This window comes from Silene latifolia, chromosome X (genome assembly GCF_048544455.1).
Source record: "Silene latifolia isolate original U9 population chromosome X, ASM4854445v1, whole genome shotgun sequence".
NCBI lineage: Eukaryota > Viridiplantae > Streptophyta > Magnoliopsida > Caryophyllales > Caryophyllaceae > Silene > Silene latifolia.
In genome coordinates this window covers 328,341,190-328,356,683 of record NC_133537.1, presented here as the reverse complement: position 1 = coordinate 328,356,683, position 15,494 = coordinate 328,341,190, and the positions used below count along the sequence as shown (strand labels likewise).

The 15,494-nt window shown below is 39.2% G+C and overlaps 2 protein-coding genes across 3 annotated transcripts; both read right to left on the bottom strand.

Moving 5' to 3' along the window:
• Positions 1–426: 426 nt before the first annotated feature.
• Positions 427–4,631, bottom strand: LOC141618439 (ubiquitin-conjugating enzyme E2 10). Its single transcript, XM_074435549.1, has 5 exons — positions 4,462–4,631; positions 4,245–4,317; positions 1,710–1,837; positions 938–1,042; positions 427–811 (listed from the first exon to the last, which is right to left on the bottom strand). Exons 2-5 carry the CDS (start codon positions 4,312–4,314, stop codon positions 668–670), a joined length of 447 nt encoding a protein of 148 aa, XP_074291650.1. The 5' UTR covers positions 4,315–4,317; positions 4,462–4,631; the 3' UTR covers positions 427–667.
• Positions 4,632–8,175: 3,544 nt separating this feature from the next.
• LOC141618438 (uncharacterized) lies at positions 8,176–15,382 on the bottom strand. 2 transcript variants are annotated; one of them, XM_074435548.1, is made up of 5 exons: positions 15,200–15,382; positions 14,209–14,268; positions 12,413–14,020; positions 11,563–12,010; positions 8,176–8,661 (listed from the first exon to the last, which is right to left on the bottom strand). In XM_074435548.1, coding segments are annotated over exons 2-4 (2,010 nt in total). In that variant the 5' UTR covers positions 14,210–14,268; positions 15,200–15,382; the 3' UTR covers positions 8,176–8,661; positions 11,563–11,609. The 2 variants fall into 2 exon arrangements, with proteins under 2 accessions (XP_074291649.1, XP_074291648.1); XM_074435547.1 differs by lacking the exon at positions 8,176–8,661 and having other exon boundaries at positions 11,465–12,010.
• Positions 15,383–15,494: the final 112 nt, after the last annotated feature.

Below are 15,494 nucleotides of genomic sequence, written 5' to 3'. Positions count from 1 at the left end.
CAAATCTAAATATGATCTGCTCACACCCTAGATGTTCTAGTGGTTAAGACGAAGGTATCCTGGACAATAGGTCTCAGGTTCAATTCTCCCTCCCCTATTGTAATGCGACTAAGTGCGCGCTTCGTTGAACAAAAAAAAAAACAAAAAAAATCTCACTTTAGACGGGCTAATTGCTTATTTGAAACCAACACGTTCTGGATCAAGTAACATGGAACTGAGAACGGCTTATTCTGATTGTTTCAGGAGATGGGGGTGAAGCACCGAAACCAACTTAGAACTGAGAACGGCTTATTCTGATCAAGTAAGGATGCGACTAACGGAGTACATGTCATTTAACGTATGTTTGCACTCGGATAAGGTGACATCAAATTGGGATCTGATTCAAATCCTTGCAACTATGAGGATGCATGAGCAAAGAACAAAAACTTCAAATCAAAAGTTAACAAATCTAACCAAAGCAATCAGCATACAAGATTTAACAACTGATTCTTTCAACACGCAAGGAATTTGGACCCTTTTTTTTGTCCATTGTCGAACAGCATGAAATACAAATGAATCTTGGTTTAATACAGAATGGTTAGAAGAGAAAGACGAGACCTGAAACCTCGTCTTACACTCTGCCAAACGACTTTTTTTGGCAATGGACCGGCCCAATTGACATATAAGACTAGCCCATGGCATACTTTTGAGTCCAGCTCCTTGCAGTGCTCTCGTACTTGCTCTTATCAGTCTTGTACATGTGAGCTATCTCAGGCACAAGGGGGTCATCGGGATTGGGATCCGTCAGCAGTGAACAAATGGAAAGCAGTACCTGCTCGACGTGGAAGTTGCAAATTAGTGAGTAGGGTTACTTTAGGATATTTACAGGGATAGTTTACCTTTATTTTACACGGAGTATATAGTGAAAATAGTAAGGCAACCGGAGTAATGGACGAACCTTAGAAATTGTAAGAGCGGGACTCCATTGCTCTTTCAAGATGTCCAAGCAAATGCTTCCATTACTATTGATATTCGGGTGGAAAACCTTTGTTCTAAACGCTACCTGTAGATACAGACATATAGTACAGAAATCAGGAAAGAGAAACGGCCTATATTGGATAGACTTGTTTAGAACTTAGAAGTCCCTAACATGGGTGCATGTTAAACAATTGCAACCGGCTATTTTTCTGAAAAATCAACATATTTTGGCTTAAAATGAGCATCCATGTATTTTACAATGTCTGAGTGTCTGAGTGCGAGTGTGGGACATAGGTATGTCAGACAATAAGAAGAGCTAAAGTAACATAGGAGACAGCCCAGACAGGTTTCATGGAGGCCGGCCGGCCTTCACTCAACAAGCCGACATTAACCAAGCAAAAATAACAATTTGTAATGATGCAACAATTTCTAACCATTATTACGAGCTCAAAACGCTCTGAAAGAAATAAGTTTGTACAACCCACACTAGTGTCAAGAGTGTGGCTCAAGAAGAATATGACCCACGCCAAAGTGACCTAATTCAAACAAGGCCTGAATAATCCTTTAACAAAGGGTAGAAATAACTCATGAACTTACGACAACTCTAGTGGCCTAGTTCTTACACAACTCACAGGTTCTTGAGTATAGAAACATAACATTGAGTAGTCTGTAATTGTGTTAGCTCATACAATCAACAAACAATTGCGAAGTCATACTTTGAACAATATTACTAACAGAAACAGAATGTTAACCTTCGGTGGTTTAAAGGGGTAATCTGGAGGAAAGTGAATGGTAACTAGGAAAACTCCTCCTGCATAGGGGCTGTCAGAAGGCCCCATAATCGTTGCTTGCCAATGGAACATGTCTTCAGCTACAGGGCCTGAAAAAGATATAAGAAATCAGGGACGATGTTGAACAATTCAAATGATACAAGCACGAGATAAAACAATGATAAACGTATTATACATCCAACAATAGATATTTTTGTTCAAGTGTAGACCTTGTTACAATTTCAGAATATTGTGTACCCAAATTTTGACAATGAAGAATGCAGAGGGAACATATATATCCTAGGGTACAGTTCAATTTTGGCTTGATTTGCTAGCTTTAATGATATTGTACGGAACTTCACTGGCAATTACCTATCAGAAGTTACAAGTAAATTTGGCTTATGATTAGCCGACAACAAAATATTTTGGATTAGCTTTTAAAGCGCCACTTTGATTGTTGTTATAAAGAGATGAAATCACACATGGACATGAAAAGCTGATAATTTGGTAAATGAAAGATTGTCTATGACAAATTGACAAGGCAAAGAGTTCAGTCTTTGAACCCCGATGATAGGGGCTACGTACAAAAGACAGCAAGTGAAAAAGTGTGGAAAAGAAAAAAAAAATGAAAACTGAGTAAATCATCAACTTTCCATATTTCCAATGGAGTCAAAGATTCATTACTCTTCGGTTCTGGATTATGATGGAATAAAGCAAAATGGCTCACTAAAGTGGTTGCGCTTCTTTCTCTTGTGAAGTAGTGGTCCTTCGATGCAGTTTTCGACGCAATTTTCATCTTGGGTCATTCGGAAACAACTTCTTTGTGTTGCTAACACAAGGGTAAGGCTGCGTACATCCGACCCCCTCTTACCCCGCAATTTGCGGGAGCCATTGAGACACTGGGGTAATGTTGTTGTTGTTGAGTAAATCATCAACACAATTTCAAACACGAATTCACGCAAACTATTCAATCTACAAGACTGCAACTTCCAACTCTACTCAAATGACTTAAGGTCTAACCTACTCGACAATAGCAAATTGTTGGAACATCTTCCACAAAAACTTATCAAATTCTCCATTCACCAAGAAAGCGCTTAACCAATCAGCGTTATGATTTGATAATGCCATGACGATATTATCATGCTAATCTACCATATTTTCATACATCTAGCACATCATAATTCATCCAGCAACATGTCTCACAATCCATCCTCACCTCTACATCTCTCCTATGACAGCCTCCTTATCTAACACCTCTCATCTTCCTCAATAAAATAGATAGCTGAACCACCAAAAGCCATTTCTGTCCTGAAGGCTTCCCAACATCCTACAAATCTACGAGCTACAACAACCACCTACTCACAAAAAACCGAAAGAACGGTGGTCTAGGCCTCTAGGGAAGTCCAAAACTGTAACAAAACTGCACCAAAGCCATTAATTTTATTCCTTTTAGGGGGTGTTTGGTTCACGCGTGGGTATGGGTTTGGAATCGGGAATCATACCTGGGTGGTATCGGGTTGGAACTTGATACCTCATACCTTGTGTTTGGTTCAATTTTGGGGGCATGGGGTTAGAAATCAATCAAAGCTAAAAAAATCTTCAAAATACAATTTTTTTTAATAATAATTTTTATACTATTAAATCATGTAGATAAAATTTAATCAAATAAAAATATAAAAATATTTTTTTTATCACTTTTTAATATCTCTAATTTGATACCATAGGTATCAATCTCATACCCACCCCCCTCCATGGGTATGAGAAACCCATACCTCATGGGTTTGAGGTATGGGTATGAAACCTTCATTTCCGTCAAACAAACACATGGTATGGGTTTGGTTCATTCCAAACCCATACCTCATACCTATATTGGGTGAACCAAACACCCCTTAAAGTTCTATGACAAAGCGATTGCATTTCCATACATTTTTTCATTATCAACCGCAACCCACCAACTCATAACAGCTAAAAACTCGAATCGTAATCCCACAACTAACCATAAAATCATACTACTCCCTCCGTCTCAATCATTCGTGTACTTTTGACCAAAATATCCCTCACAAAGAATAAAATAAGTAAACAAATAATCAGGCTGGAGAGACTACAACAAAAAGGATATAACCACCCAACAGCGGCAAAGCCGTAGTCCGAAAATAATGTAGAGTCGGCTAACATGAATCATCAGAACAACCCAACAACAACAACAAATCCCATGTCCCAAACTAATTTGGAATCGGTTTATATGAACCATCGGAACAACCCGACAACAACAAATCCCAAGTCCCAAACTAATTTGGGGTCGGTTAACATGAATCATCAGAACAACCCAACAACAACAAATCCTTAGTCCGAAACTAATTTGGGGTCGCTTAACATGAATCATCAGAACAACCCAACAACAACAACAAATCCTTAGTCCGAAACTAATCTGGGGTCGGTTAACATGAATCATCGCAACAATAAAACTCCAAAAACACAAAAAGGTACAATTTTTTACAACAAAAAGAGGTGATATACCAGCGCTACATGAGGTAGGAGGGTCCTTTTGGAGATCCTTGAGCTCCTTGATAATCCTCCTTGATGCCATTTTCTAATAACAATAATTAATCAACCAATAAACAACAAATTTGTGAACAAAATCAATATAAATTATAGTATAAGAAAAACCCAGAAAGAATAGATCTTTATAGAGGGGGGAAAAGAGGTGGATGAGGAAATGGGGAAGAACAAATACCTAAGAAGGAAAGAGGAAGAGTGGAGTTCCACCGCTTTTGCTGTGTTCCACGAATTTTCCACCCTATGAAGAGCGGTTTCTTGTGGGTCAGAAACGAATGCCTGAGTGGATGGCTTTATTTCGGATATTCTCGTCTTTCATAAACGCTTTTTCTAACGTGTGTTCTAGACCTTATCAAGGTAGGAAGTTGATTTAGGGCGTAAAAGATGGGTCCAACGCACCCAAGCCCGTTAAAAAAAAAACATACTCCGTTTAAGATAGGGATAACGGACTAATTCAGGTTAAGCATGAGTCGAGTTAGGGTGACTTTTTTGAATTATTTTGAGGAGTCGGAGTATAAAATAGTCATCTCTCCATCTTTCCTTGCATGACTTTTTTTTTTATGAATTATTAGCATGTGTTTAGTGGACACTAGACTTGGCCACGACCTGAGTTATGGTCGCACCAAATGGCTGGTTCAGGGCCTAGGTTGATTAGCCTGACTTGGCACGGCCCTTACTCGGTATGTGGCCAGCGGGCCAGGTCTAATGTTCAATGTATTAAAAGTTAAAACTTACAAAGATAAAGGGGTGAACTAATCTAATTGATTTGATTTTGTAAGTCGTAACTCGTAACTATGGACCTGAGTTGAAGTTCGAATTTTAAATTCGAATATTTGATTGTTTCTATTTGGTATTGCGATTTTATTATTCGGATGTGTATTAAGTTCAAGCCATTTCAAAATATTTGAAGTCTGATTTTAAAAATAACATAATTGTCCAAAAAAGTAGGATAAGTTTGGTTGTATTTAATATTGGTAAAAATAATATATTATAATGAAATTATGGGTTGAAAATGTGGTCGGAAATAGATTTGAGAGACGTCATTTTGCATCAGGCTATTCGATGTCTGAAAATTTACTGGCAATACAGTGATTTTAAGACCTCCCGATGAATTTAAAATCCGAATCAAGTACCTGATTTTGCTCACATAAAAATAGTAAGATAATACTTCGTTAATTTTAGTAAATTCTTCACGCTTAATTCAACACAAATACTCGTCACAACAAATAAAAGATTAAACAACTACTCAAAATCTAGGGATCCGCCACATTGAATGTTTGAATCAGGCTTTATTGGCGAAACATGGGCGGCGATTAGTTTCGGGAAATACGTCTCTATTCTGCAGGGTTTTTCGGCAAAAATTGTTTGGAACTCATGTCATTGCTCCTGGGATAATGCCGTGTAAAGGAACCAGTTGTTCATGGGGAATTCGTAGCATTCTTCATGGGTTTCAAAAAATCAAAGATTTTTTTGGTTGGAAGCCAAGTGCAATTCGAGTTTAAATGTCTAGACTACAAGATGGGTGGGGGAGTGTACCCGGAGCCAAAGGATAATTGGCTGGGTCACGAGGACGTACAAATGGCTAACTTACAGGTGAGGCATTTTTTTTGCTACCTAGTGGGAATTGGAATGAACAATTCGTCCGAGCGTTGTTTCGAGAGGAACATGCGGAGAGGATTCTGGCAACTCGGGCGAGGTCTAGGAAACTGGTTGATGAGGTTTATTGGCCATTCACTAAGGATGGGGTCTTTACGGTTAAGAGTGGCTATGGTCTGATCTTTGAGGAGTATATGATTAGGAAGGGTACTTTGAAGGATAGAACTAGAATTGGTAATCGAGGCCTTAGGTCGAAAGCAGCTATGAACTCTTCCGGTCCCTAATAGTCTAATACATGGAAAATTCTTATTTGGAGAATCATTAGGAACACGCTCTCCGTAGGGAAAGAATTCCAACAACGAAATATGGCGATGGACGTGTTCTGTGGACTGTGTGGAGATTACCATAACCAGTTGGAGATCGTAGAACACTTGTTTAGGGACTGTGAGGTCTCTGCTAGGATCTGGGCGGGATCTGATTTAGGTATTAAGGTTGAAGGTGCAAAGTCCTTAAATATGACTGATTGGATTATTGATTGGATTCGGTATTGGTGAGGCGGGAAGGAGGGGTGAAAAAGGTAATTCTTTTCATAGCAATTTTCTGGGGTTTATGGATTATTCGAAACAAGGTTAAGTTTGAAGGACTGACTATGAACCCACATGTACTGTCTGGAATTTTGTTTGATTTAATCAATGAAAAGGTTCGTACTTTAAATGATCAGGTGGATGGTAAGGGATTGACGAAAGGGTCAAGAAGGAGTGTTGGGGAGCTGCTTGAGCACAATGCAGCGGATATAAGAGACGGGCACCTCTTTCAAATGATTGGTAAGCCGGATCATTGTAATGTTATCCGGGTTAAGGTGGATGCTAGTTGGGAACGATCTTTTAAGGCGGCAGTTGGATGGGTGGCTTATGATGAGATGGGGCGAGAGCGTATGCGGCGGCAGGTGAGAACTAGAGCGGAATCAGCATTACAGGCGGAGGCACTGGGTATTCGTGATGTTCTTGTATGGGCACGTTCCGGGGGCTTTCTTCACCTGGATATCTCATCGGATTGTCTACAACTTCTAAACGAACTCGCAGGCGTTGAGAAGGAAGATCATTTGATTGCTGGCATCTTGGAGGAAATGCGTGGTCTTGCAAGTTTATTTCATTGCTTATGTTTTAATTTTATTCCGAAACAACTTAATAGCGTTGCTCATGGTCTGGCTCGGCAGGCCATACGAATGTAAAACTTTTCTTTACCGCTGTCAAAAAAAAAAAAAAAAAAAAAAAAATCTAGCCAGTAAGATCTCTCCTTTCGGCTTAGAGGTAGATTTCCTTGCGCTACTTGATAAGAATATATTCTACTAGTAGTTGATTGTATTTCATGATTACCAAGTAAGACTACTAGGAGTACAGGATAAGAACAAATCTTTAACATTGATTTTTTTACACAAAAATTGGCGTGTATCTTCAGCCAACTTGGTAGTTTTTCTACTTTAGATTTTTTTTTTTAGACAACATCTACTTTAGATTTGTTCCAAGTTGTTTATAAGGATCAGCAAGTCTCATTTCAACGGCCTATTTCGTCTGAACGTTTTAGATGAGCTTTTAAAATTGGTCACTTCTAAGTTCTAACCATAAAAATGGTCACATAAGACTCGTCTGAAACCTTCAGACGAAATAGGCCCGTTTGAACTGAGAATTTGTGTGTAGGGATAATGAGCGTGCCAAAATTGAGAAGGCAGTGGTAACGCGTAGGCATGGTCACACATGATGTTGATGTGCTATGCTATGCCGGCCTTGCACCGTGTTTTTGCGATTTCTGTATCGACATTTTATAAGTAAACTCTATTATATATGTTTCAAATCACTTTTTTTCTACTCTATATTTTGCCATTTATTGTCCAACTTTGTTCCCCACCCTCTCGCTCTCACTCTACTAATACTATTATGTTTTTCGCTATCGAAGGATTCGATTATCCTAGAAATACATTCTAGAAATCCGAAATTGTACGATTTAAGACGTATGAGTAACTATTAGCTACACATTCAGAATATAAGTATTTACTTAAAACTAGTTCAGAGTTTTAGACACAACTCACAATTCACAAACCAAAGTCGTTCGGATCGAAATATCAAATATAGCAGGCCTAAAAAGTGTCATGTATACATAGAAATCTCTCAAATTGAAAGCAGACCGAAACTGATTGAGCTACTGGATCGTTTGGATTGGGTTCTCAATCTCCTCGACCCACTCGGAAGTCATATCCATGCTATCAAGCTAGATTGGATCCGGGTCAAGACACTTGTTCTTGGGACTCGGATCTTCCTACCTTGAGGCAGTGTCGAAAATACAATTTCTATCCAGTATATCCTTTAATTGTTCTACAGTTAATATCTCTGTGGCCCAGTGAATAGTTTACGTTTGCTTTATCTTGTGAGGGGAAAATAAAGCAAACGTAAACTATTGACTGTGACGGAAGAAGTAGAAAACTAAATGAGTTAATCTCAAAATAATCAAGGATCTGTTGACATGATAACTTAGCAATAATCGCCTAATCGGGTTAATTAAAAGTCGGTATGAGGGAGCCCATATAGAAAGCAGTGGGATCAAATCATATTTTACAGTCTAGGAAGACCACCAAGACGAAGACTTACCAACATCCACAACGTTCATTTTTCAACAAAGTCTGCAATATACTTTCCTCAACACTAAAACACGACATTCTCGTTGACCACTGCGGCCTCCTTGATTCTTAGGGAGGCGGTCTTGACTGCTGCCAGTGGCACGGCATTAGCTGCAAAAATTACACTGGCCATGTTACCATGCTCCATCTTCGTGGAAATGGACCTGATTAGAGTTGGCATTGGGCCGTGCTGGGCCGGCACGCATCGTGCCTTTCCCAAAAAATGGCCCGGCCCAGGCATGAATATTGGGCTGGCCGTGCCGTGTCGTGCCTGGCCCACTCACCCAAATCTCCGCCACGGCCCGCTCCTGGCACGCCTAGTTTCGTGCTTGGGCCGTAACTGGCCAATGGGCTAATCATGCCTTAGCACATGGGCCGACCCAATAACCTTAGTATTTTTTTCTAAATACTCTTTTATTTATATAAATAATGAATATTAACGATTTAAATATATATTTTATTAAATATTAATGTATTTGATGTGTTGATTAGTTGATTACTTGTATTTTTAATGTACTAGATTTAATTAAATAATTAAAAAACGATATTAAAAAATGGAATTTAATTAAATAATTAAGAAACGGGCCAAATCTCGGGCCGTGCCGTGCCTGGTTCGTGCCGGACCCTCCGTGCTTGGGCCGTGCCGTGCCTAGGCACGGGAATTTCCAAAAAATGCAGCCGCGGCCCGCCTCAAACCCGTTCGTGCCGTGCTCGTGCCATTACAGTATTATTCATCCGTGCCGTGTCGTGCTCGTGCCGGACTCGTGTCGTGCCCGTGCCGCCCGCCTTAGCCCGACCCGTATTGCCATCCCTAGACCTGATTACTACTGCGAGTTTTGTCTAGAAGGTACAATTGGCGTTTCTCTAGCCGAGTTGCAGCATTTAGAATATTTGGACCTTAGTTTTAATCATTTCCAATGGAAGTTCACACCCAAGTTTATTGGTTCACTTGGTAATCTACAGTACCTTAACCTTTCCAATACCGGGTTTGGTGGAGTGGTTCTTCATGAAATCGGAAATCTTTCAAGATTATCGTCTCTTGATCTCAGTTTCAGTGTCGATAGTGCTGAAAGCTTGTCCTGGCTTTCGAATCTGAGGTTGTTAAGGGAAATAAATTTGGGTGATATCGATCTCAGTCGTGTCTCCAATTGGGTCTCTGTTGTCAACAATCTACCTTATTTAGAGGCATGAGTGGTCAAATTCCGACTGAAATTGGGAAGATGCACAATCTTACGTCCCTCGATTTGGGCTGGAATAATTTGAGTGGTCAAATTCCAACTGAAATCAAGAATGTTGATAAACTCTCGTATCTCTCACTCGCTGGAAATCAACTACGAAATGGCTTACAACTCAACAAAACATCACAGTTCTTGACATATCCAAAACTGGTATCAGTGACATTGTTCCGAAATCTTTTTGGAGTGCATCACCACCATCTACTATACAATCCTTGAACATGTCCAATAATATGATCTATGGGGTACTACCGGATCTATCCATCACCTTACAATCGCTCACTGATTTAGACATGAGCTCAAACAACTATTACTACACAAGAACCAGTTTTCTCATGGGTTATTCAGTTTCGTATGCCCAGAAGCTAAAATGAATCTGATGACCCTTGACCTTTCAGAGAATTTAATTTCTGAGACGCTTCCGGATTGCTGGAGTTCATTCCCTAACTTGTATGTTTTGAAGCTACAAAAGAACAACATTACCGGAAATTTGCCATCTTTCATGGCAGCATTACCCAATCTCCAAGCGCTTCATCTGCGCAACAATAGGCTCTATGGTGAACTACCCATGTCGTAGATAAATTCTACGTCTTTGGCTGTTTTAGATCTAGCATATAATTCACTGACAGGGTCCATACCTCCTAACCTTGGGCAGGGTCCACAATATCTTACAGTTCTAAGCCTGAGCAACAATCATTTTACAATGGACATACCTTCCAGCCTTTGCCAGCTTTCTTCTCTACAGATCTTGGACCTATCAAGCAATCACGTCTTCGGAACCCTTCCAAAATGCTTATACAACCTGACCATGATGGCTAACACACAAAAAATCCCAGAACCTAATTGAACTATACGATAATTTTCCTTTTTTTGATATTGCATGGTTTATGTGGAAAAGAAAAGAGCAGAGCTTTGATGTTTTGTTAGGACTTCTTAAAGGCATTGATATTTCCGACAACAATTTACAAGGTGAAATTCCTGAATCCTGATGAAATTTCAAGCCTAGCTGGTTTGGTGTTCTTAAACCTATCAAAGAACAATTTGAGTGGAGCTATGCCGTCAAGAATAGGACAACTGACCTCTCTTGAATTTCTTGATTTATCACACAACCATCTTTCCGGTGAAATTCCCACAAGTTTAGCATCGATTGATGCTTTGGAGATCTTGGACTTGTCGAAGAATAACTTATCAAGGAAAATTCCTCTAGGAACTCAGTTACAAGGGTTTGATAATTCAGCATACATGGGGAACCCTAGACTTTGTGGAGCACCACTCTCTAAATGTCCAGGTGATCAAGCAGCCCCTATTCCCCAAAACGGAGATCGTATCACTCGGCAAAAGGATCACAAAAGCGATGGTTTTTTCCTAGGATTGTGTATAAGTGTGACGCTTGGATTCATTACAGGATTTTGGGGAGTGTGTGGCACATTAGTTTTGAAAAGATCGTGGAGACGTGCCTTTTTTCGATTCTATGATGATATACAAGATTGGGTTCATGTGATGGTTGTTGTGTATATAGCCAGAGGTTTTCGGAGATCTTCTAGTTAGTTGGCAAGTCTTTCGAGATTAACACACTAGCTCTTCTTACACCATCTTTGGTATCATCTACTTTACTCCTTATCTTATTTGTTTCAGTGTATTTTTCATGTAACTTTAAGCAGTGTCTGGTGCTATTGACATATCAGAAGAACTGGACGTGTTGCTTCATATTCAATAATATGTTGAGTACACTAAAATCCATCTAAAACTTACAACTCTCGTATACAACAAGACGTACCTGATATCTACCTGATGAAATGTGATCATGGAATGCCAGTCTTATAGTCACAAGCCAAAGTCGTTCGGACCAAATATTCCACTGCTAAAGTGCCTAGTATTCAAGTCACTCACATCAAAAGCAGGACCAAACCGATCAAGCCACTGGGTCGTTTGGACTGGGCTCTCGATCTCCTCAACCCACTCGGAGGTCATGTCAATGTCATCGAGTTGTATAGGATCTGGATCAAAACACTTGGTCTTGGGCCTTGCGAGCTTGAGGTTGTAATTTACGTAGATGAGATCATTCAAATCTTCTTTATCAATTTTGTTCTTTTTTTCGAAATGAAGTTGTTGGAATGTGCTCCATTGCTTGTCAAATGTTGAAGTGCTGCAGACTTGACTCAAGATTCTGATAGCTACTCTTTGTAACATCGGTGCTGAATCCCCATACTGCTCCCACCATTCCCCTGTACATGTATACAACAACAACATCAGAGCCTTAATTCCAAAATGATTTGGGGTCGGCTGGCATGAATCATCCTTTATAACCGTCCATGGGTGAACGCACGCCTCAAAAAGCGAAAAAAAGAAAAGAAAAATTGAGAAATTTCGGGTAAACTTATACAGTAGGTTTTAAAATTCCCCTGTACATGTATTTGGATACAAATTCAGAAATTCGCTACAATCTAAGAGTTTCTGAACGGTCCGTTCAGATCACAGGTCTTCTACTGTACTGTTTGGATAATACTCAGGTTTGATTCGGGCCAATTTTTACCCCCATTGATATACTATCACCCCATTTTTATAGGGTTAATTCACCCAAAGTCAGCTGCAGTAAAAGCTGATATTTCAAGGATGCTAATACTTACCAGGTGTCACTGCATCTCGTGCTTCCTTAGCTAGGGTACAACCAAACATTCCGCTTGCCCTTGTAAACAAAAGCATTTGTGCAGTAATGTCGCGCCTCGACTCAGGTGTCGGAAGTAGTTTTTCCACCACATTATAGAAATCCTCTTTCAGAGCAGACAGGAATTTAATTTCAGGGTTATACTGAATGCAAGGGTTCAAAAAAGCAGCAGCTGAATGCAATGGTGTATGGAGCTGGTTATGCCATTTTGTATCGACTATATCCAAAAATGTCTTACATTTTCCTTCGTCCATTATATAATACGTTCTGATCGATTCCTTGGCTTTCATCATCAACTCATAAATTAAACACACGGCCGGTTTACCATCAGCAACTTCCCTAAGAATCCTTAAAAATGGCTCAGAAATAGCCACACATTCTTCTACTGCTCTCCAAAATTCATTATCCTCCAAAACAGCTTGTGATTTGGTTCCACCGCCTGAGTAGACAGAATACTCGGGACTGTTGAACATTTGCTTCAATTTCGGTCTTTGTCTGAATAACGCTTGTAATGACAGGAAGTTGGAAACAGGTTTAGTGATGCCTGTTCTTATTACATCCTGGCCTGAAGTGAATTTCTTCATTAACTCCAGCAAAACCGTGTTGTTGTAGACAAACCTTGTTATGGTTTGTGCTTGTATGATACACTGATTAATCCAATCAATCTTGCAGAAATCTTCCAGTATCATATTAACACCATGAGAAACACATGGAGAAACAAAGACCGTCCCATAGTTTTGTAAAATATGGTTAGCTATCCCAGAATAACTAAGACCACCATCAACAATAATCTGAACCACATTTTCCGGGCCAATTTCCTGAATCACGGAATCAAATAGATCGGCCAAGGATTTTACGTTCTTGTAATAAGATGATGCATCAATAGACTTGTGAAAGAAGGTTCTAGAAGGCGATGAAACCAGAAAGTTGATCATGGCTTTCGATTTGTTGTCTGTCCAAGTATCTGCAATTATAGTACACCCCGTTCGAGACCATTCTTTCTCGACTTCCTTAAATCCAAGATTCACGTCAGACTTAACCCGGTCCATCCAAGTTCCCTTCAGTGTCTCTGCTGACGGGCCACAGAATCCAGAACCACAGTTCACTACAGCATCAATCATTAGCTGGTAGGAAGGTGACCGAGCCACACAAAAGTCCAACTTATTCTCAAAGAAGAACAAGGCTATGCTCCTTTCAGCATTATCTTGTTCATTTAAGGCATCATGATTCATTTGATTTAATGACGGAAGCAATTTTGGTGTGTCGACAAATGTCAGAGGTTTATTGAGAGGTATACTTCCTCCTGATGAGATGGTTTCAGTGAATTTAGGAATTTTAGGACAAGGGGTTTCTCGGAATTCCTCCTTGGACGCGATTATAGCCCTAACCCTGTCAGTCACATCATCTCGTACTTTGCTACACGGGTTTACACCTTTACTAGGAAGCCGAGATAAATGATGCTTCAATCTGCTTATTCCTCCATTTAGAACTCTTGTACAGAACTTGCATCTCACCTTGTTTCCATCCAACTTATCTGCGTACTCCCAACAAATATCCTTCTCCCGAACCACTATAAGAAATCGAACAACAATACTCAAATTTCCAAGTTAATAAAACTAAATTGCTCATAACAGTTCTTTCTGGGAATATAAAAAATACTCGGGTAATGTCGCTGTTGTAGAAATTATATGCACACGACAATGACGAGTATTAACAAGAGATATCAGCTCAGCATTTTAGCAGCAAACATGAACTTACTTCTTATTACGAACTGTGCAATGCTTAACCATCCGAAAGGTTGATTTACTTCCTGCACGGCTGCACTAACCAGTAAACAAGATCAGAAATTGCTACTAAACAACTTGCAGCATTTTACATCTAATTTGAAGAAAATACTCGAGTTATAAAACTGCAGTTTCAACAACAAAATTATTCATAGCATTCAAATAGTCTTCGAGCCAATCCCCTAACTGTTAGTTGAGTTTACAAAAAACGCGACTTGTTAAGCTCACACATCCCTGTACGCCCACAAATAGGATTATACATTCAGTTGTACCATAAGCATTGTACAACCAAGGTATAAGAATCCGAGCATATATGTATTCTTTCTGAGCTAATTTAAAGTTCATGTTTTTAATGTGTAAATGGATGAGCTCAATACTTTCTAATAAAGCTCATATTTTTTAACATAAAGTTCGGATACTTTATCACAAAGCTCAGATTCTACACCGTACAACACATGAATTGATGTACGCCTTAGTTACTTATTTTAAGACCGTCTTAAGTTAAGATCTCTCACACATGATTAAAAATAGAGGTGAAAATAAAAGGAGGTTAAGGTTTAAGCTAAGACGGTCTTAAGCAAGACCAACCGATTGTGCACAAGGGGAATCAAGCAAAGCACAGTAACATGATTAAAAATTTCATATTGTTATTCTAACTGTTCATTCCTGTCCCTTTCTATGATACTCCGTATAAGCCAATTCCAAGTCTGATACTACAATTGAGGAACATTTTTTAATGGCGCGATTGTAAAATGTAAGGCGGTTTTACACTAATGAAAGCGCAATTGATTCCACTCTATATCAAGTGTAAACAACGCAATTTGATAATACTAACTTAATCATGTCATCAGAAAATAAGAATTAAACATAAACTTGAGATTTGAGTGATTAATTAATTAAATTTGGGGAAAATATTTGACGAGAAATTTACGATAAGTTAAAGGAGAGGTATGAAGAACACTTACAGGTGAGAAATTCACGGGAATGAGGTGGGATGAGTTTAACCGATAATTTGGGGATTTGATCTGATTATCGCGATATTTTAACGTCTTTTTAGCAGTGGGTTCCTCATTTTCTATTTTTCTCCCGTTTTATTCCCCTTTTCTTTCATTTCAGCGTTTTACATGTTAGCTTGTCGCGAGTACTCCACGGTACAGTAGATCATCCTTGAGACGGATATCGTTTTAAGAATAAAACTAGTCATATACTCACATCATGCATAGATGAGACAAATTTTTTTGCTAATTTCAATGCATTCTG